Source organism: Sus scrofa, chromosome 6, assembly GCF_054392235.1.
Source record: "Sus scrofa isolate SSC_HxYL_T2T_F1_AM1 chromosome 6, Sscrofa_HxYL_maternal_Yorkshire_Landrace_v2.0, whole genome shotgun sequence".
Lineage (NCBI taxonomy): Eukaryota > Metazoa > Chordata > Mammalia > Artiodactyla > Suidae > Sus > Sus scrofa.
Genome location: NC_139388.1, coordinates 99,726,574 through 99,751,999, shown reverse-complemented (window position 1 = coordinate 99,751,999; position 25,426 = coordinate 99,726,574). Strand labels below are relative to the sequence as shown.

At 42.7% G+C, this 25,426-nt stretch overlaps 1 protein-coding gene across 50 annotated transcripts in view; it reads right to left on the bottom strand.

Annotated features, from left to right (window-relative positions):
* MACF1 (microtubule actin crosslinking factor 1) overlaps window positions 1-25,426 on the bottom strand; it is a 357,817-nt gene that overhangs the window by 27,123 nt on the left and 305,268 nt on the right. For 38 of the 50 annotated variants that reach the window (XM_084963963.1, XM_084963980.1, XM_084963966.1 and 35 more), the window contains 26 exons: window positions 24,688-24,847; window positions 24,006-24,332; window positions 22,945-23,029; window positions 22,190-22,431; window positions 20,916-21,122; window positions 19,437-19,556; window positions 18,883-18,990; window positions 16,417-16,635; window positions 15,251-15,454; window positions 13,348-13,579; window positions 12,229-12,455; window positions 10,316-10,438; window positions 10,116-10,217; window positions 9,495-9,596; window positions 9,228-9,401; window positions 8,981-9,136; window positions 8,667-8,864; window positions 7,653-7,781; window positions 6,860-7,033; window positions 4,399-4,554; window positions 4,088-4,294; window positions 3,844-3,963; window positions 3,250-3,419; window positions 1,854-2,013; window positions 895-1,089; window positions 482-610 (listed from right to left, as the gene is read on the bottom strand). In XM_084963963.1, coding sequence (XP_084820089.1) covers window positions 482-610; window positions 895-1,089; window positions 1,854-2,013; window positions 3,250-3,419; window positions 3,844-3,963; window positions 4,088-4,294; window positions 4,399-4,554; window positions 6,860-7,033; window positions 7,653-7,781; window positions 8,667-8,864; window positions 8,981-9,136; window positions 9,228-9,401; window positions 9,495-9,596; window positions 10,116-10,217; window positions 10,316-10,438; window positions 12,229-12,455; window positions 13,348-13,579; window positions 15,251-15,454; window positions 16,417-16,635; window positions 18,883-18,990; window positions 19,437-19,556; window positions 20,916-21,122; window positions 22,190-22,431; window positions 22,945-23,029; window positions 24,006-24,332; window positions 24,688-24,847 — 4,426 coding nt within the window. Of the gene's footprint in view, window positions 1-481; window positions 611-894; window positions 1,090-1,853; window positions 2,014-3,249; window positions 3,420-3,843; window positions 3,964-4,087; window positions 4,295-4,398; window positions 4,555-6,859; window positions 7,034-7,652; window positions 7,782-8,666; window positions 8,865-8,980; window positions 9,137-9,227; window positions 9,402-9,494; window positions 9,597-10,115; window positions 10,218-10,315; window positions 10,439-12,228; window positions 12,456-13,347; window positions 13,580-15,246; window positions 15,455-16,416; window positions 16,636-18,882; window positions 18,991-19,436; window positions 19,557-20,915; window positions 21,123-22,189; window positions 22,432-22,944; window positions 23,030-24,005; window positions 24,333-24,687; window positions 24,848-25,426 lie in introns of all 50 variants that reach the window. The other 12 variants (XM_084963996.1, XM_084963999.1, XM_084963992.1 and 9 more) reach the window with 2 other exon arrangements.

Here is a 25,426-nt window from a genome sequence, read left to right as displayed (position 1 = left end):
AAAAAAAAAGCTCTTAGTGGGAAACACAAAAATTAAAAAGGAAGCATTTCCCACCTCGTTATGCAGTCACACGGAGGCCCCAGGTGCTGCATTATATTCTGCAGCTTGGTAAGCAGTTCTGGGGGTGCAGATGGGGGCCTGGAGCTGGCAACTAAGGAAAGTCACACAAGGCGTGTGCAGGTGGAGCGCAAAGGTGGAACAGCCCATGTTTCCCTCTAAGTAACACAGCTGTCTGACTTGTTTAAAACCAGCATGTACTATTTTTGTAAAAAACCACAAGACTGAGTAGTCCTTAAGGGGTCACAAAACCCACCAGTCACTTCCCTCTCAGTCCTGCTAAACCGGTAAGCTGGGCCCACTCTTGCTTTGTTCCTTTTCACATGAGATCTAAAGTTTCTAAGCAAAAGTTGCTTTCTGCTCGTGGCAGGGCTGCCCACATCGTGTGGGTGACAAGTGTCCCTGCACCCTGGGACTGGATTACCTTATGGGTGTCGATGAGAGACTGCAGGGCCTCTGTGTCATCAGGAAGTGCTCCCCGAAAGCGCAGTGTTTGCTCGGCTTCAGAAAGCCACTCCAACAGCATGTGGATCGTGTCCCGAAACTCTTCTGCCTGAAATAACCAAGCACAAGAGACTGAGCTTCCCTCTGGGCACAGGGGTGGCCGGAGGGGTCTGGCCTGAATCATTAGCATGTTGCGGGCACTCGAAGGCTCTATGCCACAAAATCATCTTTTGTGTAAAGATGTAACTTTGAAAACCAACTGAATCCATTATTTCCCTAATATAAACTTTGGTTTAAGTCTCAAAGAACATTTAGAACATGTCGTTGTGTTCTTTACAGGACTGGCTGGGGCTGTTCAGGGGCACCCCTCGGGCTGGCCACAAAGGCTCTGACCTGCTTCAAGGCCTGCTCAAGCCGGCTCTGTTTGGAGACGGAGAGTTTGCACACGGTGTCCCAGCGAGTGCTCAGTTCCTGGAGCTGCCCTTTCACCCACGTGGTGTCATCGCGACTGTTCTCAATCAGCTCCCGGCCTGACCGCTTTAGGACCTGAACGGTTCCTGTGCGCTTTCCCAGCTCCTTCTGGAAAACCTGGAAAAGAAAACACAAGAACTGGTTTGTCTTATGAATGGTCTGACCCAGGCAGGAAAACCAGAGAAAAAGAAGTCGTGGGTTCCAACCGCGCGTCTCTCGTGCACAGAGGGAGGCAGGGTGACAAGTAAGAAAGAAGCCCCCCCAGGACGTGGCTCTGAACAGGAGAGGCGTGACTGGTTAAGTGCTAACCAGAGTCCCACTCTCCTCATCTGTGAAACGGGAATTACTCTACATTAACATTTCCGGAATTGTGGCTGTTAAGAGCCCATCTGCCATACACATAATAAGAATTTGGTGTAACTTCAAGGTAAAGCTGAATACTTTGTGCTGAAGCAAGAAGACGTTATGCAGCTCATGTACAGGAGTAGGTTACCCTAAATGTTGGTGTGCACAGTTCAGAAGTAGTTTAACAAGCTTCCATTTTAGGAATCAAGTGGAAATGGCTATCTTGAGGGGCTCCTGAATTTGAACTCATTTTTACTCAACTGAGAGATACAAGCAGGAAGTGGCAGGAGCCTCAAGTGATGTTTTACACATTGGCAAATCTGAATCCAACCAATTTTGGTAAATTCTTTGTGACTGATGCAGAATCCTGGCAACAGTGTGTTTACACATACACAGAGCAAGGAGCCGCCTCTCTTGACAAGCAGAGACACAGGCTCTTTGAGACCTTCTTTCAAGGAGAGCCCTAGCAGGGCAGCATGCACACGGTGAAGGACCCAACGGCTCTGCCCTCCACACAGCCCAGATCTTGCCCCCACCTTGTGGGCATCCATGAGGTTCATGACAAGGTCCAGGTCCCCGTGCACTGGCTGGTCCTCAGCCAGCTGTGGCTCCACCTTGTACAACCAGTCGACCAGGGCCTGCAGAGCGTCCATGAACTGGCCTGAAAACAGCAGGGCCTCCTCCAGCTTGTGCTGCCTGAGAAAAGCACACAAACATCACTGTTTACAGGGATTCTTTTATGAATTGCTCACTCTTCTTTGAAAGGGAACACTGCTTGAACTTGATATAAGGAGTGACTAAGATGTTGAGACATTTTAAACTCAAACCACTCTCTTGGAAAGATCATGCCTTATGCAGGTGACAGGTGCCCTTCTGGCACCTTTGAGTGCAGTTGTATCCAGCCGGACCTGCCCGACGGCCTAAGGTCTGTTCCATTTACATTATACACTCCAGCAGCGGGTGATGGTTCTGTTAATGGTCTGGAGCCAGGAGTTCAACTCCTAGCTCTCCTCCAACTGTGAGACTCTGGGTCATCTCTTTACCTCCATAAACCTTAGTCACCTCATTTGAAAAATTGGGAGTACAAATAATACAGAGATAGCATAATGCTTCCATAGCATAATGGGTAGAAATGGATAAACGTACAACTCTTAGAACCAAATTGCCAGCTCTGGTGCTTAGGAGCTGAGTGAGTGTAAGGGAGGTAATAAGAAACCTCTTTATGACTGTTTCTTTCTATTTGTGTCTTTTTAGGGCTGCAACCAGAGCACATGGAGGTTCCCAGGCTCAGGGTCGAATCGTAGCTGCAGTTACCGTTCTAACCGCCACAGCCTCAGCAACACCAGATCCGAGCTGTGTCTGTGACCTACACCACACCTCACGGCAACGCCAGATCCTTAACCCACTGAGCGAGGCCTGAGATTGAACCTGCGTCCTCATGGATCCTCAACAGATTTGTTTCTGCTGAGCCATGGTGGGAACTCCTATGACTGTTTGTTCATGTGTAAAAGAGGGAGAACAGTCCCCAAACCTCAGATGTTACGAGGATACAGTGATCCTCATAACCGTTAAATGAGATAATACATCAGAGCCTTTGTCCAGCTTCCAACACAAGAGACACTCGGTGAGACGGCTACTGGCATTACAAACCGGTGATTAACATAAAGAGTTACAGGTCGTCTTTTCCTTTTGGCTTGACTTTCTAGGTTTCTCTCTTTGTAACACAGTAAGGTTCAAGTTGAAAGTAAGATAATTTTCATATAGTCTATTCAAATTATTTCAGAACTCTCACTGAATTAACCGGAGACAGCAAGGTGCCACAAAACCTGTTACTGATGTACTGGCTTTATGACCATTTTATAGAATCCTGTCACCATCCTTGGTTACTTCTGAGATAACATACAGACACACAGAGGGGGACACCATGCCCACCTCTCCACAGACTTGCCACAAACAGTATCCCATTTGTCTCTGACTTCACCCAGTAAGTTGTCAAGTTTCTGAGTGTCATCAGGAAGCAAAGTCTTTTCTTTCAAGGCTCTGCCCGTTCGAATTGTGGTATCATACACAGGCTGCTTGCCACCAAGAGTTTTCTGGAACTCCTGTTTCCAGAAAAGAAGAAGAAGAAGAAGAAAAAAAAAAAAGCCAAAAGTTAGATGACACTGAGTTTTCTGGTGGGTATCCAGATATGGTATGAATGTCAATATTTCTTGAACTAAAATGAATAACAGCTAACCCTGAAGAAATTTATAAGGTTTTGCTTGTGCTGCATACACCACTGGATGACTACTTCAAAAAGCCACAGTTTTCGCTGGCTACTCCCACAACCACTTTGTTTGAACTCTTACGCAAATGAGCAGGGGTCATAGTTAGACACTATCTAGATACAAAATGGAAGCGTGGCTTTCTGATCTTGACCGTTTAACATTGCCCATTAGTTTTCTTTTGACCAGTTCTGGCATTTTCAGCAAGTGACAATCCTCCGTGAACACCAAGCTCAGGAGCTGAGAGTAGTGAACCGCACACCTTATGCTTGGAGAGCTGAAGTTTGATTTTGTCTGGGTCGTTGGATATCTCCAGTTCTGAGTCCAGGTGACTCTCTGCATCTTCTAGCCAGTCAATCAGTTTTTTCCAAGCTTCATGGAACTAAAATTACATAAGAAATAAGTTGTAACAGGAACGAACGTGCACACAACATGGCACTTTTACATGAACCAACAACTGTGACCCAGATGGTTCAGCACACCAGTATCTTTCTTTTACAACTTACTTGCTTTGCCCGCTTTCGGGCATCATCCAGGGAGCGCCCTCTTTCAATAGATCGCTGGACAACCTTCTCCCATCGAGACTGGACGCTAACCAACAAATTTTTGATCAGAACAACATCCTGTTTTTGGCTAAGGAACTTTAACTGATTCCCAGTTTGATCCAGCTCAATAATCTGGTCTCGATGAGCATTTACTTCATTAGCAAACACCTGAGGGGAAAATATTACTCTTTTTAAACTGGAGATAAGATAGAGGAGCATCTCTTTCAATGGGTACTTTCAAAAAGAAGACGACATTGTAATGCCATTGTTACCTTGTGCTCCTCTATCTGGGAAAGGACTGTGTTTAGAATCAGGCTAGGAGGACAGGCGATGTTTAAACTCTGCTCTGCCAGAGTGAGCCAGTTGATAAATTCTTGCAGGGAATTCTGGAATTCTGTTGCCAGGTTGAGGGCTTCTTCCAGCTTTGACTAAATTTTAAGTAAAACACACACATACACACACGCAAAAGAAAAGTGCCAAATTCAGGAATTGTAGCTTCAAGGACAAAGGCACGAATTGTACACCAAATGAAATGACTTCCAAAAAGGAAGCCTCATTTAATCAACCCCTAAACATGCCTTGTTTGCAAAGAAGGGGAGATTTTAATGTTGGTGTCTGAAACTGAAACGACTGTGCAGGGAAAAGCAAAGAGCACAGGCTGCAGCTCATAAGTGGCTTTCTCTGCCATTCCCCACTTCCGGAGACACTCAAGAACAGGAATAAAGCCATTCAAGCCATTCAGTAAACGTAAGTGAACAGACTCTTCCGTGGTGACAGCTGCAGGATCTGCGACCTGCTTTGGCAAAGTCTTGATTTTCTTTAATGTCCTTTGAGTGGCATGAAAACAGCTAAATGAAAAGCACATCTCTGTGAGGATGGTGTTCACTGCAGTGCTCTCTAAATACGTTTTCAGAAAACATGGCACCTGAAAAAGTGCGACATCAGAATGGCAAAAAAGCAATGGCTCAGTCAGGGTGCATGCTACTCTCTATGGGTACATCCCAACTCCAGAGTCTATAAGCTCCGTCCCGAGACCTCTGCCCCTGGCCCATCCACCAGGCGGGCAAAGCAGAGTAACAACAGGTTGTTCAAAACGAATATATGCAAAATATTCACAGAAAGAAACCCTATACGTATACTAAAAATGTTCATTGCTTTTTACTTTCCTTTTGGTGTTTTCAGGTTACTTTTAACCTAATCATAATGAATGTTACAAAAACCTACAGACTCAATCTAAACAAATCAAGTGGAAAAAATAAATCTACCTCAAATCTATTATAGAAATGCTAAGAATATACTGCAAGTTACTAGATGGCAGAAAATCTTTCCACATCATTTTATCTACATATTCTTTAAGAGAGCACCACACACACTTAAATGATTTTAGTGGTCCTGAAATGCAATGTTCTTGCAAAATCAGAAATAACTGTACTTGACAGCTAGCTAGCCTTTGCTCAATCAAGTTCAGCTGACCCTTGAATAACACGGGGTTACAAGAGTCGATCCTCCAAGAAGCTGAAAATCCATGTGTAACTTTACAGTCAGGCCACCGTATCCACTGTCCTGAATCCCAAGATTCAACCAAGTGGGGATTGTGTAATACTACAGACAAATTTACTGGGAAAAAAAAATGCTGCAAATAAGTGGACCTGCACAATTGAAACCCAGTTGTTCAAGGGCCAAAACTGTATTTCTCGAAGCAACCTGCTCCACTGTTGGGAAAACTCTCTAGAAACTTCCTGATTACGTGTCAGAATCTCCCTCGATTTCTTTAATTAGTCTTAGTTCTCCATTCGGCAGGAATTATAGAGGAGCCTCATCAAAGAATTAGAACACAGCCATACACTCAGGCCCTCTGCCCATTCTTTGTATAACAAAGTTACCAGATCCCACACTAGAAGAATTCTATCAAATTAATGCTCCTCTCAACATTTTTATGAATATGTGGTTTATTTCCTTCTGCCCATTAAAAGTTCATGATGACACCGTTCATGCCTTTACTGCTTCCAGTGTACGCCTAGCACAATGCCTGGTACATGCACGACTAGCATCTATCTGTTCAATGGATGTAGCCAATGGATTTGACCACGTATTTTATGTTTTATCCACCTAGTACAGAAACTCTGTGCAGAGAGATATTCTAAAACTCTGTACTCATTAAAAAAAAGCATTGTTTTGGGGTAAATGCCTTGATCTCTGATTACTTTTCTTTTAAAGAGAATTTGATTTTTGAGGAAGAGTAGGAAGAAGCCATACAGTTTCCTACTCCTGAGTTTTAGTAAATTTTCTTTATATTGCACTTACACTAGAAAGGAATTATTAGTGATACACCCTGTGTGCTGTTCCCAACCTCCCAATCCCAAGTCACCAACTACCACAAAACCCGTTTTTAAGTAGGAACACAAATCAGTAATTAATATGGAATATACAGTCCATCACTGAGCAGTTACAGGCAGTAATGCTTTAACTGGTAGATGCAGAAAGGGAATGCAGTATTGTAAGAGCAAGTACTGGCAGAAACTAGTAGCATCAATGCAGCTTGACATGGATGGAAAAAAGAAATGAAATGGCAAGAAGATGGCTCGATTAGCACAAAGCCAATTCTGAGGATATTGGTTTTGCTAGCTTCTCTTACAATATAAGGGGGTCTTAACAAAATCTGTATAGAAACTAGATGATAACTGCATGCAATCACTAAACCAACTACACTAACTCTGAATTTTGCAGTTATACCTTTCTTTCTTCCATCTTACTGCTGACCACATGCCACTTCTGCTCCAAGAGTGCCACGCTCTGTTCTGTCTTTGAGCCAGACCCAGAATCATCGCGGCTGAGAAGCATCAGCCTGCCCTTGTCCAGTAGCTGATTGTAAGTCTCCTCCTTGGCTTTGAGCTGGGAATAGAGTTCCTATAAGAAAAGGCAAGAACGACATCAATAATGCCAATTTCCTGAAAGACACCCATACACAGATTTAGGTCTCGTTTTGATCAAAATTCTTTCTTATGGATTCAATTCAACTACTGAACAATTACGGAATGAAACCCACCACTCCTCCCTAACATAAAAATAATTTTGTTACCAGAATTTTTTTAAGAATCACAAATTTATTTCCTCTTTTCCTGAGGGATTTGCCTAGAAATTACGTTGCCTTTATTGAAATACTGTCAGTTTCTACTGGATTTCCTTAAATCCTTCCTAAGTAGTCCTTTTCTTAAATATGACCACATCTGTTTTATTATGTATTTGTCATCTTGATGCTCTCACCGTCAAATCAATATTCCTGTGCAGTGAATCCAATTAACTAGAAATTTACCAGCTCACCAATGTATTTCAGGTCGACTCTTCCCTGTCGTTACTGCTGCCTATTGTAGGGTGTTAAAAGCCTGTACAGAGCAGCAATCCCCAAGTACTCAATTGTCAGTGAAAATGTACTACCTGGTTGACTCCCAGATACACGTATCTCTGTGGATTCAGAAAGGAGCTATGATTAAGGGATGCTCACGCTCAGTTTCAAGAAAGCTATTACCATGTGTGTATCAAGCTGTTCCCTAGCAGTTTCTGGAAGTCCTCCTGTAGGCTTGGATGCTGAAAGTTGGGTCTCCATTCTAGTCAGTTCCAAGAGGAAATCTTCAATTTCACTGTGGAAACCCTGGGCCTTTTGAGAAAAGACATCGGGGAAAGTCAGTAGTCAATTTCAAAGGTAAACTTTCTAAATGACCATGTGAGGAATCTCTTGAGGGAGGAATTTTGGGCTGCTCTCAGGCAGGGTTGTTCTGGTGCTGGATGTGCAGGGGGCCAATATATTTACATATTTTTAGAATCAAGCAAAATCCTTCAGACCTCGCTGTAAGATACAGGTATCTGATATCACCTGATGAACTGACTAAGGCACTTTGAGTATGGATCTGGAAGGACCTGACCTGATCCAAGAAATAACTGAAACGGTGACCAAGGTTTGTTACAACAAAGATCTACTAACTCTGAATAGCAGACAAAGGGACCAGACTACCAACTAATTCAAAAAGGGAATTCCTGCTGTGGCTTAATGGTAAAGAACCTGACTAGTATCCATGAGGACGCAGGTTTGATCCCTGCCCTCAGTGCTGTAAGTTGTAGTGTAGGTCATAGATGTGGCTCAGATCTGATGTGGCTATTGCTGTGGCTGCGGCAAAGGCCGGCAGCTCCTGCTCCAATTTGACCCCTAGGCTGGGAACTTCCATACATATGCCATGGGTGTGGCCCTAAAAACACACACACACACACACACACACACACACACACACACACACACACACACACACACACACACACACACACACACACACACACACACACACACACGAGAGAGAAGACAAACTAATCCAAAAAGAACAAGCCAACCAAAAGCTGTTCTTTCCAGACAAGTTCCAGCACAGAAATGACCTTCTCTCAATGCAGAGGGGGTTCTACCCTAAACCACTGTCCTTTCGTTGACTTAAGACAGGCTTTCTTTCGAAAATGCCATGTGCGTAGCTCTACCCATCTTGGACCGTGCTTGTACCTGCTGCAGTGTTGACTGAAGCTGCTGCTCCCGCTCCTCTGTTTTTTGTAATACTGACTCCCAGCACTGGTTCATTGTTTCCAAACGGCTCCTTAAGCTGCTGGCATCATCTCCAGCGCTAGATTCAAGAAGCTCATTGCCAGCTTTATTGACTGTTTCCACCGTGGCTTGATGGGCCAAAACATCATTTTTTAGAACCTAAGAGATGTTGGGCAACATAATTTATCTTTAGAGATATCATTAAGCCTGGTTCCCTAAGGTGTGCACACCACCAAAACACTTTGGGTGGCAGTACCTGGTCTCAAAATACTTACGTGGTGCTTTGCGAGCTCAACTTCAATGACTTTTGGGTCTCCGCTTATCGGTCTCTGAGCATCTAGCAACTCTTCAGTGTGAGTCAGCCAACTCATTAGCTCCTCTAAGGCATGCTGGAACTGGCCAAGGGCCAAGAGAGCACCTTCCAGCTTATGCTGCTCAGAAAATGAAATAAAGGGAACGCTTGTTAGGAAATGAGAAAACGGCAGACAGTAGTCCACTCATGTCCCCTCCCACGTGCCTTACCTGTCTGTGAGCAATTTTCTCACCCAGGTTCTCCCAGAGGTGTTTGAGTTCCGTCAAGGGTTCTCGTATAATGTCTCTGTCCGTTTCATCGGTAGCTTTCTTTAACATCAGTTCACCCTGGTGATTGAGTTTCTCCATCTCAATTTGCTGCTGGTAAACTTCCACTTTGAATTCCTGGCAAAGACATACTGAATGTTAACATCAAGCCAAGTCTTTAAAAACTAAAGAGAAGCAACCCTTCTTCAAAAACCACTCCCAGGTACAAACCTTCATTTCATTTAACTGATCTTTAACAGTGTTGAGGTCAGTGCCGACAGGAGGCATTGTGCAGAGTTTAATCACAGTGTTATCTAGCCAGTCGAACATAGCCTAAAATAAAAATACAGATAAACAGTCAAAGAACAAACACACGAGGACTCTGGAGACCATTAGCATGATCTCTGCTAATACAAGCAGAGATGAATACTGTCCAAAATAAACTACAATCTGGAAAAACTAAATATGAAAAAAAAGTTATATTTTCATGGCTAGCTAGCAAGGTCAGGGTGTGCCCTGGGTCCTGTGCCAAGCTGTGCTTCAAGATAACCTGGTTTGGAACCTCCTAAAGCAACGACTTTGACAGCCAGGCCAGCCTCACTGTATAGCCACTGTGAGGATAAATATTATGAGAACATGATGAAAAACATGGCAAGCAGAGCAGAAATTCTAACGTCGGAACTTCCAGCACTGGAAGTGGAAAACTTTGGCTGGCAATACAGGAGCAGCACTGTCTTAAGCTTGGGAATGCTGTAGTCCTGTGAAGGTGACCCATTCTTATGCTGGATTCAGATAATGACAAAGAGACCACAGAACCTATATTTCCGTGGTGGTCACCTCATGGCCTCTCACCTGAAGAGTGTCCTGATACTGCACAGCAGCTTGCATGGCATCCTCGAGCTTTTCCAGCCTCTCCCTCCATGTTTTGTTTAAGTTCTCCCAGGCATTATTCATCTAGGGGGAAAAGAGTCAATCACATTCTCCAACTAATACCACTCTTAGAGCGAGCCCACTAACGTCCCCGTCTGAAGCCCCCGTCCGTTTCTCCACACCTCATCAATGCTCTTCTTCACTTCTGGCTTCTCAGTTTCTCCACAGGCAAAAATCAAATCTGCTCCAAGGATTCGAATAAACTCCAGCTCCTCATGCAGACCATCTGTCTCTTCCTTAATAGTCTGCATGTAAATGAAGAGAACATAAGCCAAAACAGAAAGCAGAACAGAACTTCCTAAACTTTGCAAATGTAATCCATATCCCCATCAATAGCAGATGTTGAACAGAACTGTCAATTTCATTAAAGCCTTTTTTTTTTCCCTTGGCCACACCTACAGCACATGGAAATTCCTGGGCCAGAGATCGAATCCAAGCTACAGCTGTGACCTACGCCATACTTGCAGGAACATCAGATCCTTAACCCACTGTGCTGGGCACTGAACCCACGCTGTTGGAGAGACGATGCTGGATCCTTAACCAGCTGTGCTACAGTGGGAACTCCACTGAAGTCTTTTGATGTTCTTAATACCTCACTCATGAAGCTTCTGGTTATTTTTCTCATATACATATATTTTTATACATTAATAATAAATATATAAAACAGTCTTGAGAAAGGTGCAATGAGCTTTAATAATTTACCAAAGGTCCAAGGAGATTACAATCTACCATTGGGAGTCTATTAAGAGAAGTATGTCTCAATGTGGATAAAATAATACAAGTCACAATTTTTTTTTTTTTTTTTTTTTTTGTCTTTTTAGCTATTTTTTGGGTCGCTCCCATGGCATATGGAGATTCCCAGGCTAGGGGTCTAATCGGAGCTGTAGCCACCGGCCTATGCCAGAGCCATAGCAACGCAGGATCCGAGCCGTGTCTGCAACCTACACCACAGCTGACGGCAACGCCGGATCGTTAACCCACTGAGCAAGGGCAGGGACCGAACCCGCAACCTCATGGTTCCTAGTCGGATTCATTAACCACTGCGCCACCACGGGAACTCCACAAGTCACAAATTTAAGAGCTGAGAGATGAGCATAACAGGAATACCAGGCTATATAATCTTAAAGAAAGTCAGTTCTGTGCCAGATCCTAAAAACTGGTGCATGGTCTGGCAATGACAGGGGTGGGGAAATGGAAAATAGTTAAAATACCAAGACTGTCTTGGCTTGCCCAAAATGGACAAGAGGCGATGAGACATGCATTTAGTAAAAATTGGGCTCCCCAAAAAGACTAGAAAAAGGTTATGTCAAAGCAAGTTGTTATTTCTGCATGATGAATCCAGAGTTTAATTTCTTTTCTACTTCCTATGTCTCTATATTAAAGAAATTTACTTGAGAAACAAGGTACATTATAGTGAGGACAAAATTCTGAAATGAAAGCAAAACTGGATTTTTTTGCCCCCCCCCCACCCCCCTTTAGGGCTGCATCCTTGGCATATAGAAGTTCCCAGGCAAGGGGTCGAATTGGAGCTACAGCTGCTGGCCTATACCACAGCCACAGCAACTCAGAATCAGATCCACATCTATGACCTACACCACAGCTCATGGCAACACTGGCTCTCAGACCCACTGAGCGAGGGCAGGGATGGAACCCACATCCTCATGAATACTAGCTGGATTTGTTTCTACTGCACCACAACAGGAACTCCAAAACTGGATTTTTAAAGCACATTCTACTAATTTGAATTGCTAAGTTTAAAACTGATAACAGAATTACTTTTGGGTGACGGATCTGCTCTATATCACAGCTGGTGGGGGCTGTACATACTTTATACAAGTGGCAAAACTTGTACATTAAAATAAATCTACCATGATGACCAGCTGCTTTTTTTTTTTTTTTTTTTTTTAAAGTATAAAAAGACTACTTAAAAGAAATTGAACTCTTAAGGCACGCAGTCTGGCTAAACAGATAACACAACACACTTGGACAAAGTGCTTTTCTAGAGGATGAACACAGGGTTTTGCTTCTTTCTTACCTCAGCAGCTTCGACCTGCTGCTTGATGATGGATGGGTCAATGCCGGGGCTTTCCAAGTCGTGGACAATGTCCTGGGTGTCTCTGATGGTGGTCAGGAGAGCTGCCATGTCGTACCAGAACTTCTCCGCTAGCTCAAGGACATCAAGGAATTTAATTTCTCGCTCTTCAGCCCGAGCTTTGATGTCCTCCCAGAAGAACACCATTTGATCCAACTTGTCTTGGATTTCTGAGGGGGTAAAGAAGAGCGAACGGGACTTCTCTAAGGACTTGAAATCAGCCTCATTAAAAATTACATTTAATCCTCACATTTTCACAGAAATAATACTTTAAAAAGCTCTAAAAATTTATAACTGAAACATAGTTTTCTACCTTAGCTTTATTATTATCTTCATATTCTCATTTTCCACTTATGTGGGTCTCTCAAATAAAGCGATCACAGAGGTAATCTAGAAATGAGTGATCATCTGTTATAAAAGTACTGCTAAGACATAAAACTCCTCACTTACAAAGGGGCTGAGATGAGGACTCTATTTCCAGTGTTCTGGGTTGAACCTGCTATGTTTCCCAATGGAGAGTGTTACAAAAGGTAGTTATGTTCTACCCACTATGGGTGCTGCAGTTTACTCATATTAGGGGGGTAAAGGAGCATTTGTTTTCTGGCTTGGGAATCTAACTACCAATTGTAACCTTGTTTCAGTGGGGAGATGTGTTCTGAATTCTAAATGATTTCGTGGAATTCTCATTACTTGGGTACTGCCTTTGCGATCAGTGAAATACATTTGGTGGGATGCTGGAGGTAACCAGAGCCTAGAATTTATTCTTTTTTTTTTTGGTCTTTTTGGGCTACGCCTGCAGCATATGGATGTTTCCAGGCTAGGGGTTGAGTTGGAGCTGTAGCTGCTGGCCTATGCCAAAGCCACAGCCATGCCAGATCTGAGCAGCATCTGTGACCTAAACTACAGCTCACGGCAACACCAGATCCTTAACCCACTGAGCAAGGCCAGGGATTAAACCTGTATCCTCATGGATACCAGTCAGATTTGTTTCCCCTGAGCCACGATGGGAAATCCAGAATTTATTGCATTGATTAAAAAAAAAAAAAAAGATTAATTAAGCACCTTTTGCAGCCAGATCCTTGTCGGCTCCCTGAGATCGCCCAATGAGCTCTTCTCCACGGCGCTTCAGGGCCTCGAAGGACGGCTGCAGCTTCTCCAGCTCCACCGTTGCACTCTTGTTGTCACTGATGCATTCCCTGATCTTGTCTACTTCAGCAGGGATCAGTGGTGGCATACGCAGGCGAGAGGAAAGATTCTCCAGAGTCTCCAACATGGGCTCGATTTTATCATGGAACTAAACACACGTCAGACCATTAGCCATCACAGCAGTACTTCCTCACACTTCCAGGATAAATGTTGGGGAGTAAGACCAACGTATAATCTACTACTGTTTAGGATAAAACCTGTGCTCAGCCTAGCCCAGTGGCTGCCAAGTGTTGGGTCTAGCTGAGAAACTACTTGGGGCACAGTACACCAGAGTTGGCCCATCAGAAAAAGTTCACTGTTTAAGAATCAATAAGATGTTACTTAACATACCAGAAATCAACTCAAATCATTAACGCTATTCCAACTAACATGATGAGAAAGGGACAAGACTATGAAACCAGTGAGCGTCAGTGTGTCAACACCTCAGATGACAGCTGCATGCAACAGATTAGACCAACAAGTTAGAGTTCCTCCACCAACTGTGCAAATGGATGGGGAACTCCATACACTACATGAAGTGGAGTTTAAAAGTATCAATGGCATGCAATTTGACAACCCATCAGATGTAATCGTGAGAAAGAAAGTTGGCATGGTGAAAGGTAATTAAGGAAGGTCAAAGCTAACCTTATTCTCAAAGAACAATCACCCTTTGTACTTTTCTGGTACTTTGAATAATGTGTCTATAATTGTAAAATTGTAATTTAAAATACGAAGCAGAGAGTGGAGAAAAAGGAGCAAAATAGTTAAGACTGCCCCCTAAAAAAGCTATCTAAAGCCAACTCTGGATTCATTCATTAGAATAAGGCTTACCAATTGTTAAATGTCCCATAGGAAATAACATGGTCAAATTTCCTTAACAAAATCCCTTCCCATCATGCCCTCATTTCAAGGTTTTGCCCCAAATGAAATTGGCATAATAAACTGCATTAATGAAATTTATTCCACTCAAGTTAAGGGACATTTCTTTATAAGTAATCCTCTCAAGTCTCAGCTTCATAAGAACACTCTAGTCCCAACAGGGGTAGGTTACCTTACCTCTGTAATCTGTAATGGTGGGCGCGGTCAACACAACAATGAAATGTGACGATGTGGGGAAGACAGGAGCAGGCAGCAACAACACAAAGTAACACATTCCACAATGTGAGTGAGAGATGGGACGGAAGGTGGGGGGAGAAACTTGAGTAAGTACAAATATTAACCAAGAAAACTGACTAAACATAGGAATAAAATACCCAGACATAACAATATATTAGTTGAAAAGTATGTAGTTACATGCTGTAAACTCCACTGCTGGGGGTTTGTTTCTCCTTGGCTCTAACTTCTCTCTTAGTCAAGCATCTTTCTCTGAACTAGGAGTAAGCTGGTGGCCTCTTGAATAAGAGAACAAATGTGCTGTCTAAATCCCCAAAGCAACAAGCCCAATAGCTGTCTGACTTTTCTTGAGGCTTTTGCTGCTTCAAGATGAATTTACCCAAAACTATCCCTGCTTAAAAGGTCATCACAACATAGAGTTTCCAAGGAAACCATCAATAGGTAACATATACTAGTCAAGATGCATTTCACCCTCCTCATAGTTGTCAGTAAACCAATGTTCCCTGGAATAAAACTGCAGAAGACAAAGGCTTCCAGTTGGCTGAGGATGGTGTTTCATCAGCATGCTGGTCTGGACATGCCTGAGCACAGGGGCATTCCAACACAGTGCCTCTTGCTTAGTCTAAAAGACAGCTGAAGGTTATCTGAGTTTAAGACACACACGTACCTGAGCTGACTGGGAAACAGCCTCATCCAGGGCCAGGGCCCGCTGGCGCACCTCCTCTTTGATTTGGGCATATGTATTTTCTGCTTTCTGGTATTTTTCTTCCACCATTTCCCCCTCTTCAGGGTTTAACTCCTTTAGTTGGGGGCCTATCTTTAGCAGTTTATCAATATGAGGTTTGTGTTCAGCAATGGATTCCCTTAGTTGCTATGTGAAGAAATATGGGTTAAAATGAGCATTTTTATACCAGCTTGTTTGCTTAAAGTACTTTGATCAGAACTCATGCAAACTGAACAAACTGAATTACTGAAACCCAGGAAGTCCCAACATCTCACCATTTATGGAGAAAAGAAAAAAAAAAAAAAAAAAAATCGAAGTCTTGGGCTCTGACTCTAATTCTCTTAATTTTCAAAAGACAATTCAGATGATCTGCCACCCAGGAAGCCTTCCCAGACACATCCTCTCTCACTCTCAGCCTGCAATATGAATGTGTCCCAATGTTTTCTGTACTCATAAACACTTCCATGTACCACACTGCAATCTGCGTGCCTTAAGGTCTGTCTCCTGGGAGACAGTGAGCAGGCCAAGCTATGAAGAACATTTCTGGTAATCCAACCACTCCTTAACTTTACTGCTCCTTACTTCCAGTTTACGTCCTTCCCTTTACAGGAATAGAGATAGGATAAGCACACGCCACAAACCACAAATAAAACAAACATTAAAAAGCTGTCTTTGATGGCAATAGCATCAGTTGGAGTGTCTAAAGATCTCCCTTTCATCTTAACTCTCTGCAGTGACTGCTTTCTGACATTCCTGAGTGGAGGCTCGCACTTCGACAGGGGCCTAACCAAATGGAAAGGGCCCCCCAACCACATTCCAGTCCAATGACGCCCCACTGTCACTGGAAAGAATGTTAAGCTCCCTTGATTTTCACGTGGTGTTGTTTACTTCTGCAATAACCAGGTTCCTGACATTTCCATAATCATACTCTCTGATTCATATTAAAAAACAAAGGAAAAAATCCCAATACACATTTTTATTGTGCGAGGAAATTCTCATGGGTTAAGAATTTTATAACACAGACTTACACTCAGTGGGTACTGTTTTTGGATAAACCGTGGAGCCCATTTTCGGGTCTGCGATTAAATAAAGCACAGCCTGCTCCTTACCCTCATTTCCTCCTGTTGATGCCTGAGCTGTTCGTGATCAATGGCCGGAGGAGGCAACTGTGCTATCAGTCCCCGAGTTTCCTCAATCCAGGGGCTGAGCTCCTCATAAGTTTCCCAAAACTGGTTCACCAAGACCTGTGCTCGCTCCAGGCGGGCGTAACGCTCTGAATTGAGCAGACTAATGGCTTCGTATTGCTGTATTAAAGACTCTGTCTTTTCCTATGACCAACAAAAAAGGGGTTAAGTATTACTACCAGTATGAATCCTGCTTTAAAGAAAAAAATGTAGTATATACACACTAAAAAGGTTAAAGGAATACATACTAAAATCTAAAAAATAGGGATTAATCTAGTAAGATTACAAGTGATTTTTATTTTCTTTGTGTGTAACTGAATTTTTAAACTTTCCTACCATACATATGTTTTTCTATAGTTTTTTAAAAAATGAAAGTAGTTTCAAAAACAGTAAAATAGGAGTTCCCATCGTGGCGCAGTGGTTAACAAATCTGACTAGGAACCATGAGGTTGTGGGTTCGATCCCTGCCCTTGCTCAGTGGGTTAATGATCCGGCGTTGCTGTGAGCTGTGGTGTAGGTCGCAGACGCGGCTCAGATCCTGCGTTGTGTGGCTCTGGAGTAGGCTGGCAGCTACAGCTCCGATTTGACCCCTAGCCTGGGAACCTCCATATGCCGAGGGAGCGGCCCAAGAAATGGCAAAAGGAAAAAAAACCCCAAAAAACAGTAAAATAGCACAAGCACAACATAGCAGAATTAACCTTTCAGTGAATACCTTTTGCAATTTAGGCAGTATTATAACAAATCAGCTTGAATAAATATCTCAGGGACTATGATGACATATTTGCTCATCCAGTTTCATTTGGCTTTTTTCCTCTGATAAACATCTCCACAAAACTGGCACTTAAGCTTTGTATGTTTAGGATGAGTAGCTCAATTTATGAAGATTTCTGAGGAAACAGCGGTTACCCATACTGTTTGTAAAAAAGAAAAAAAACTGGTGTACAAACGGACTGTTGGCTGATTCTTTTAGGAATGGGTAACGAGAGGAATTCTCATTGTAGCTCAGCAGAAACAAACCCAAGTATCATCCATAAGGATGTGGGTTCAATCCCTGGCCTTGCTCAGTAGGTTAAGGATACAGCGTTGCTGTGAGCTATGGCGCAGGTTGCAGATGCTGTTTACATCTGGCATTGCTGTGGCTGTGGTGTAGGCTGGCAGCTGGAGCTCCGATTTGACCTTAGCCCAGGAACTTCCATATGCCAAAGGAGCAGCCCTAAAAAAAAAAAAAGAAAGAAAAGAAAAAAGAAATGAGTAATGAGGAGTCCCCATTGTGGCACAGCAGGTTAAGAACCTGACTGTAGCAGCTCTGGTTGCTGCAGAAGTACAGGGTTGATCCCTGGCCTGGCACAGTGGGTTAAAGGATCCAGTGTTGCCACAGCTTGGATCCCTGGCCCAGGAATCTGCTGTGGTGTGGCCATCAGAAAAAAAAAAAAAAAAAAAAAAAAAAAACACAGAAAAAAATGTGTAGTGATTGTTTAGAAGGACTTAGAGCAGGGATTAACATCTGCAGATGGTTTGAAAACTGTCTATCTACCTGGAAAGGTAACCCAAAGATAACTCATTATAGACTGAGGATGAGCAGCAACTCCTCTGTGATAATGAAGGGGGGGAGAGTTCCCATTGTGGTGCAGAGGAAACAAATCCAACCAGTATCCATGGGGATGTGGGTATGATCCCTGGTCTCACTCAGTGGTCAAAGGATCTGGCATTGCTGTGAGCTGTGATGCAGGTCACAGACTTGGGTTGGATCTGGCGTTGCTGTGGCTGTGGAGTAGGCCAGCAGCTGTAGCTCTGATTCAACCCCTAGCCTGGGAACCTCCATATGCCACAGGAGCAGCCCTAAAAACCAAAAAAAAAAAAAAAAAAAAAAAAAAAAGAGAATGTGCAATGTATTTCACATTATTCACATTTCAGTATGGCTGTGAGGCTGTTTAGAGACATTTGTGAATGCAGGGTTAGGAGTTCTGAATTCCCCAGAACATTAAGTTGGACTTAAATATCACTATCAATAAGAGGGAAAAGGGAGTTCCTATCATGGCTCAGTGGAAATGGATCTGACTAGCATCCATGAGGATGCAGGCTCGATCCTTGGCCCTGCTCAGTGTGTTCAGGATCTGGTGTTGCTGTGAGCTGTGGTGACAGACGCAGCTCGGCTCCCTTGTTGCTGTGGCTGTGGTGTAGGCGGGTGGTGACAGCTCCTATTTGGCCCCTACCCTGGGAACCTCCACATGCTTCGGGTGTGGCCCTAATAAGACAAAAATAAAAAAATTAAAAATAAAAAAAAAATAAGAGGGGAAAAAAAACTTTCTTGAATTATCGTTTCAAAATTATATTTCTAATTCACCATGATCAAGATAAGGACAGTATGATGAATTAGTAAGTGTAATTTACCTGTAATAGAGCTTTTTGCTCCTCTCCACATGTGCCAAAGATTTCACCACGATGACTGAAGAGTTCATCCATGGAATCTTTGTGTCGAATAATGTCAATGGAGAAAGCCTTTCAAAAGTAAACTGCAGTTAAGTCAAGGAGTACAAGACCCTGAGTCTGTGTTAGTGGAAAGTTAGACATCGCCTAGGAAAAATTCTTTGCTTTGATAAGGCCTTATCAAAAACTGTTCTTATAATGTCTGACACTTTTCCTACTTCATATCTGCAGTGCTTATCTTTTAGTAGCTTACAAAAATATCTTCCCTCCTGAAAAGCCAGCAGAAAACTGCTACCTGTTCTTTCCCGGATAAATGAGCCTATTCCTCCTTTTTCACAAGGCAAAAATCTCCTCCTTATCCTAACCAAGTATTTATAAAATTAGTTTCTATCCACCGCCATGACACTGAATCATTCTACTTGCCTTGGGACAGTCAGAAACTCTCTCTTAGTCACTCTAAACTACTGATGATTCTTCTAGCTCAGGACACAGTGACAACACATCGGTGTTACACTTACCTTCTGTACCTGCAGCTGAGCTGTGGTCTGGTCCTGTTCCAGGCGAATTGGACCCAGGGCCATCAGTTTCCGTTTTGTTTCAGCAACCCAAGCTAGCTCTGCATCAGCAGCTTGCTCATACTAACAGACATATTGAAGAAAAATGGAAATAGTACAGCCAAGGTCATCCTCCTTAGAATTCTAATTTATTCAATACAGAAAGGCCTAGATTTTCAGTAATACAGTTTACATCTCACCAAGCAAAGCCAAAATTGGTGAGAATTTTATAAAATCCCAAATCAAGATGCAGCCAGTTTAGAGTCGATTATTCTTCAACAAATATGAGTTGGTCCACTTTCAACTTCTTTAGAAAGACGTAAAAGAACCCAGTTAGTGGTTCTACAGCTAGAAACAATGGATACCAAGACCCTTCAAATGAAATACACTTCTAATGAGAGTGCTTTTAGGAGGCTATGCTCTCTTTCTGCTAATGCTCTTTTGCATACATACACAGTAGTTTTAGTCCCATATTTATACATCAACCTAACATGGCAGCAGACAGGGGCGTTAAGGTAACGTGGAAGTACTCGCTCAGCTGAAGAAGCATAAGACCCCAGAAGAACATCAAACCTTTAAATGGAATGCAATAGTATCAACAACAACAAAACCTAAGAACATGTTCTATGTGGCCGATGTTTAATGAGAGTTCCTCCATCTTTTATCTCTTCCCCTTCCACATTGCCAAATTACACTAATACTTAAAGAAAAGTAAGTTCCCAGGTATGATATACGTCATAGCGAAATTATCTGGCCAAGATCGGGATATTAATTACGATACACTGGGGGTGGACCTGGAGTCCGTCAGAGCAAACTTCTGTGTGGTTCAGAAAGCATTCACTTATCACTGTGAACCCAAGGAGTCATGTTATATTAATTTATTTTTTGCACCATGACATATCAGTAGGTGCATATGTAGCTACAAAGAAAAAAAAAATAACTCTTCCAGAAAGCAAGGAAGAGAAAAGACTGAGGGAAATGTGACACCTGTGTTTACCGGGGGGTTCTATTTTAGATGGCTCTGATATTCTGGTTAGCATATTTGATAGTAATTACAGTTCTTGGTTCAGTCCCTTCTTCCATTTAACAGATGATTATGTCAAACTAAGACAGTGATGCATTTGGACGTTTGGATCTAGATATCACCCACCCCCATCACTACCTGCCCCTTTGCAGGGCATTTGTGAGAAAAGGGCTCACACACACTCTTTTCCAAGCTCTTCTCTACTCAAAGGAGTCAAGTATTTTAGGTCACACCAAGATCCACCCTCACCCCCCTTGACCTAATCACTTCCCACCACCGAAATAATTTGTTGCATCAGATAGAGCTTGATCTCCTTATTTCTATTTCTGAACCTGTGTTGATGTGGGTCATAGTTTTATACTTCACACACATATCCCCACTGCCTAAAATATTAATGCAGAGGTGTTTATAAAGATTACCTGTTGTGATCTCTGAATAGCAGCATCAATTTCATCCACCCTTTGTCCAACAGTGTCACTGACCAGCTTGTACTGCTCGTTGGCATCGGACACAAGTTTATCCAGCCCTTCTCTGGCTCTCCAGGGCACCAGCTCTAAGAGCGCATGGCTCACCTCATTCACCGTGTCCAACACCAGCCTGTGCTCCATGACCTCCTTCTTCAGCTCCTAAGGAGGGGAGAAAAGTTTTCAGGCCATCCCTTGCTAAATTAAGCCCATCAGCAGCTGTGCTGGGTGGAAAGCGCTCTCTCTACCACACATCCCAGCAGGCCTCTGACCTCCTTCCTTCACTGATTTTTCTCTTGTCTCAGATTTTTCAATCACTGCACAGCCTGACTTTGGGCTCAGCTGCTGCTCAGAACTGTCTGCAAGACTTCTTGAGCCAGACTGTCTCTGGGTAACACGAATGGTGCTTCTTGCTTTTTTCTCCTCACTTCAACCAAAATGATAAATAACGTTTTAACCACAGGCATTTACCTCAACAAGTACTTAACACAGTATTTCTGTGCATCTGGAACTGCATAAGATCTTATAACAGAACAACATAACCATGAAGTACTCTTTTAGAGAATGAATTATGATGGTAAATTCTAAAATGTTACATATGCGGCCTAGCAGTTAAGGATTTGGCTTTGTCACTACTTTGGCTTGGGTTCGATCCCTGGCCTAGGAACTTCCGCATGCTGCAGATGAGGCCCAAAAAAAAAAAAAAAAAAAAAAAAAAGCTACATATGCAGCAAGCTTTCTAGGGTTTTGAGATTTTTCTTTTTAATTCTTCAGATCATAACAAGGGCTCTTATATACGTCTGTCTTTGTATCAAACCTTACTGTCCAAGAGTAAATAGGAAATGAGGCAGGCAGAAATTTTTGGTTTAGGAGTTCCCATCATGGTTCAGCAGAAACAAATCTGACTGGTACTCATGAGGACGCAGGTTAGATCCCTGGCCTCGCTCAGCGGGTTAAAGATCTGGCATTGCCATGAGCTGTGCTGTAGGTTGCAGGTGTGGCTCAGATCTGGCATGGCTGTGGCTGTGGCGTAGGCCAGTGGCTGTAGCTCCAATTCGATCTCTAGCCTGGGAACCTCCGCATGCTTTGGGTGTGGCCCTTAAAAAGCAAACAAAAAAGGAATTTCTGGTTTACATTTAAGGTAGAGATGGTGATAAAACTCAAGAATTTGAACTTCATGATTCTAAGAGGAAAATTTTTCCCCTTTTCAGTGTGAAGTGACGGCTTACCTTCTGTCTCTGCTGAAACTGGGGTATCTGCTCCCCTGTGGGAGACTGTCCTCCACTGGCTGCCAGCTCCTCTTCCACCTCCCTCAGCCACCCGGTCAGTTCCTCATAAGTGGACTGGAACTTGGTGGCCAGCTGCCGGGCTTGCTCTAAGGTTCTGAGGGCCTTGGAGCTGGTGACTGTGATATCTGCGTAGCGAGTCTTTATGCCGTCCAGTTTCTCTTGGATGAGCAATACCTCCTCACCTGTGGAACAGCACACAATTATTCATTTTCAATAGGATATGAGGGAGCCCCTTCACTCCCTCTTTCTTCAAATCAGGGCTTAACTTTTATAGATGCTCTCTTGCTACGGCAGTGGTTTCAACCTAGCAGCCCACACACCAAGGGAGGTGGGAAATAAAATCTTTAATCAATAGAAGAAGCCACTTCTGAGACTGTTAGGATTTGAGTTTGACTGCAGGTGTTTCTAGATGTCCCCAGCACCTTTCAGTAAACGCTGGCATTCAACACCCTGGAGGATAGGGGTGAAGACATATTGTTCCTATGCCTTCGCCTCAGGTCTGAGACAATACAATGTTTTAGTTTTCAAAAGATTTACAGGAACTAGGAACCCAGGCTACCAGCCTCCAGGAGCTGGTAATACAGTCAGTGAGTACTAAGCGCCTCCCACCTATGGAGAGCAGTGGCTAGTGCGGGGTGCTGATGTCACTGTCTGTGTGACCACTGGGGTGCTAAGAGATGCACTTTTCAAAGTACCTGTGGTCTGTTTTAGCAGAGCCTGGCCGTTTTTAATAGCTTGATCTACATTCTTTTTTCTATTAACAATTTCTTCATTTAAAGCCTGAAAGGAAAGAACACCATTAATCCTAAAACTATGGCACAGCAAAAGGAAAGAAATGTGAGCCCTTAAAGAGACCAACTTCAAAGTAAAGAGATGAATACCAGTTTAAACATGAGGTATCTGATCCCTTCAATTTTTCTCTTTGGTTACCCCTTTAATTACTCAAAATAATGAAATCAGATACTTATAGGCAGGCTTTCTGTTGTACTGGATGTGAACAGATTTAGGACTAAATCAGCTTTACTACTCTATTGGTACTAAACCTGAACCCAAGAAAGGTAGAAGTAAAGAATTGAGCAAAAATGCCTACTATGTCCAAAACAAAGGATAAGACAAAGTTCAAGAGAAGAAAGTCAGCAAGAACAGGCAGATTTAAATCAGGATCCTGGTTAAAAACTCTCCGTATCTGAAGTTAATGAAGCAGAAGAATCTAAGATTATTAAAACCAAAAAAAAATGATCTGCTGATTTTTACCACGCCCAAAGACATTTCACAAAAATATGAAATGAAAAAGGCACAGCGTTCTTTCTACTAAGATGACCCAGAATCCGTGGAATTTGAGCACATAAATTCTAGAAATACTTAAAAAGTTATGACTATATGAGCAAGCCCTGGGCACTATCTAGGCAATCTGGTTTTGTTAAAGTACCTTCGTCTTTGCATAACTGCTCAAGTAGGAAGTGAATGATACATTCCTTAATGATATAAAACATGAGTTGGAATTGAGGTGGTCCCCAGGTTACACTCTGGATCACCTTCTAAAATGACTGATTCAATTTATTAAGTACAAGTATTTCCATGGACTCACCAAAAAGTAGATTAGTCCTTAGCAACAAGTCTGTAACTATGTACTTGCATATAAAATAAAGTTGAAATGTTTGGAATTAAAAAAAAAATAGAGAAATGAAGAGAAACATGAATTGAAATTACAAAATAAGGCAGTAACATAACCAATAAGCATGGAAAACATGAATACCAGGTGGTCAGCATGCTGCTTCTGCAGGACATCCTGTCTGTAATCCTTTACGAACACTGTACTGAGCTTGTCCTCAACCTCAGCCAGCCAGTTGAGCACTTCCACCTCATCCTCCCCGAAGAGCCTAGCATTAGACAGCGCTTGTTCAAGCAGGGCTGCTTTCCGACAGCACCGGTCTTGAATCTCATTGAATCGGGCCTGCAAGGAGTCTAGCTTTTCTGACAGGACACCCTGCTCTGCACGACACGTCAGGGAGGAGAGGGACTGCCCAATTTTGACTGCCTGGTGCACATCTGCTGCATGGCTGTCTATTTCTTCTTCCAGAGCCTGGAAATCCACATGGAAAAAATGAATAACAGAAACAAAACAAATGAAAAGTAAACATGAAGCAATGAATCATAAATGATATAATAAATTAAATAATAACATAAAAGTTTACCTACTGAATGGCAAAAACAATCTAAAAACAGAGAACAAAAGCTGTTTTTTCTAATGGTAGCCTATGAGTCCATTTCTATTTTTACTTCAAGAATGTGACTAATCCAATTAATAATGACCATATTTTAAATTAGACTTATTCTTAAGAAATCCCACAAAAACACATCTTCTAGAATGCTGCAGGTAGTTTTCTAGGATTTCTGATTCCAGTTTTGTGTTTCCATCTACCACAACTGCATCCTACCTTGTGCCGAATGATTTGCTGCTGTATTTTGGCAGTCTGAGTGCCAACAGGTTCTGAGTTAGCAAGCTTTTTCTCGGTGACAGATAAGAAGTCAGAAATAGGCTCAGCTGTCTCATGGAATTGTTTAGCCAGAACCAGGATATCTTCCAGCTGTTTTTGCCTACACAAATATATAGAACAAGCTGCTCAGGCAAAAAGTCACATTAAGACTGATAATAGCACTATATTCAGTAAAAGGTCAATCTTAACCAGGCACATCTGAAATATCAGCAGTAAACAGAACACACATAAATAGCACGCTGCTGTTTTAAAGGCTTTCATAAGCAGTGCCTTATTGTGATTGTCATAATAATCACGTAAGACAGGCAGAATTACCCTACTACTTCAAAAGAGAAAACCGACCCTGAAGCCTTGAAGAAAGATCTGTCCGAGTTGCCCACTGGGTAGCAATAGTACAATGAGGATTAGAATCAGACATTCTACTGCTCTTTCTGCTATGGACTGTAGCATGTGCATCCTCTGTACATGTGACCAAAATAAAGTTTAAAGGAGTTTAAAAAAAAAAAACAAAACCATCAGTGTTCATTTCTCTTTCTCTGTCATTGCTATCTTCACTTGTGAGTAGAGAAAAGAGAAAATTTGGAGAGCAAAGGCAGACAAAGCTTTGCATGAGAACTCCTTCTCATTTCCTCCTACCCAATCAGGCTTCTAGTAATTTCAAGCTCCAGAGCATAGCTCT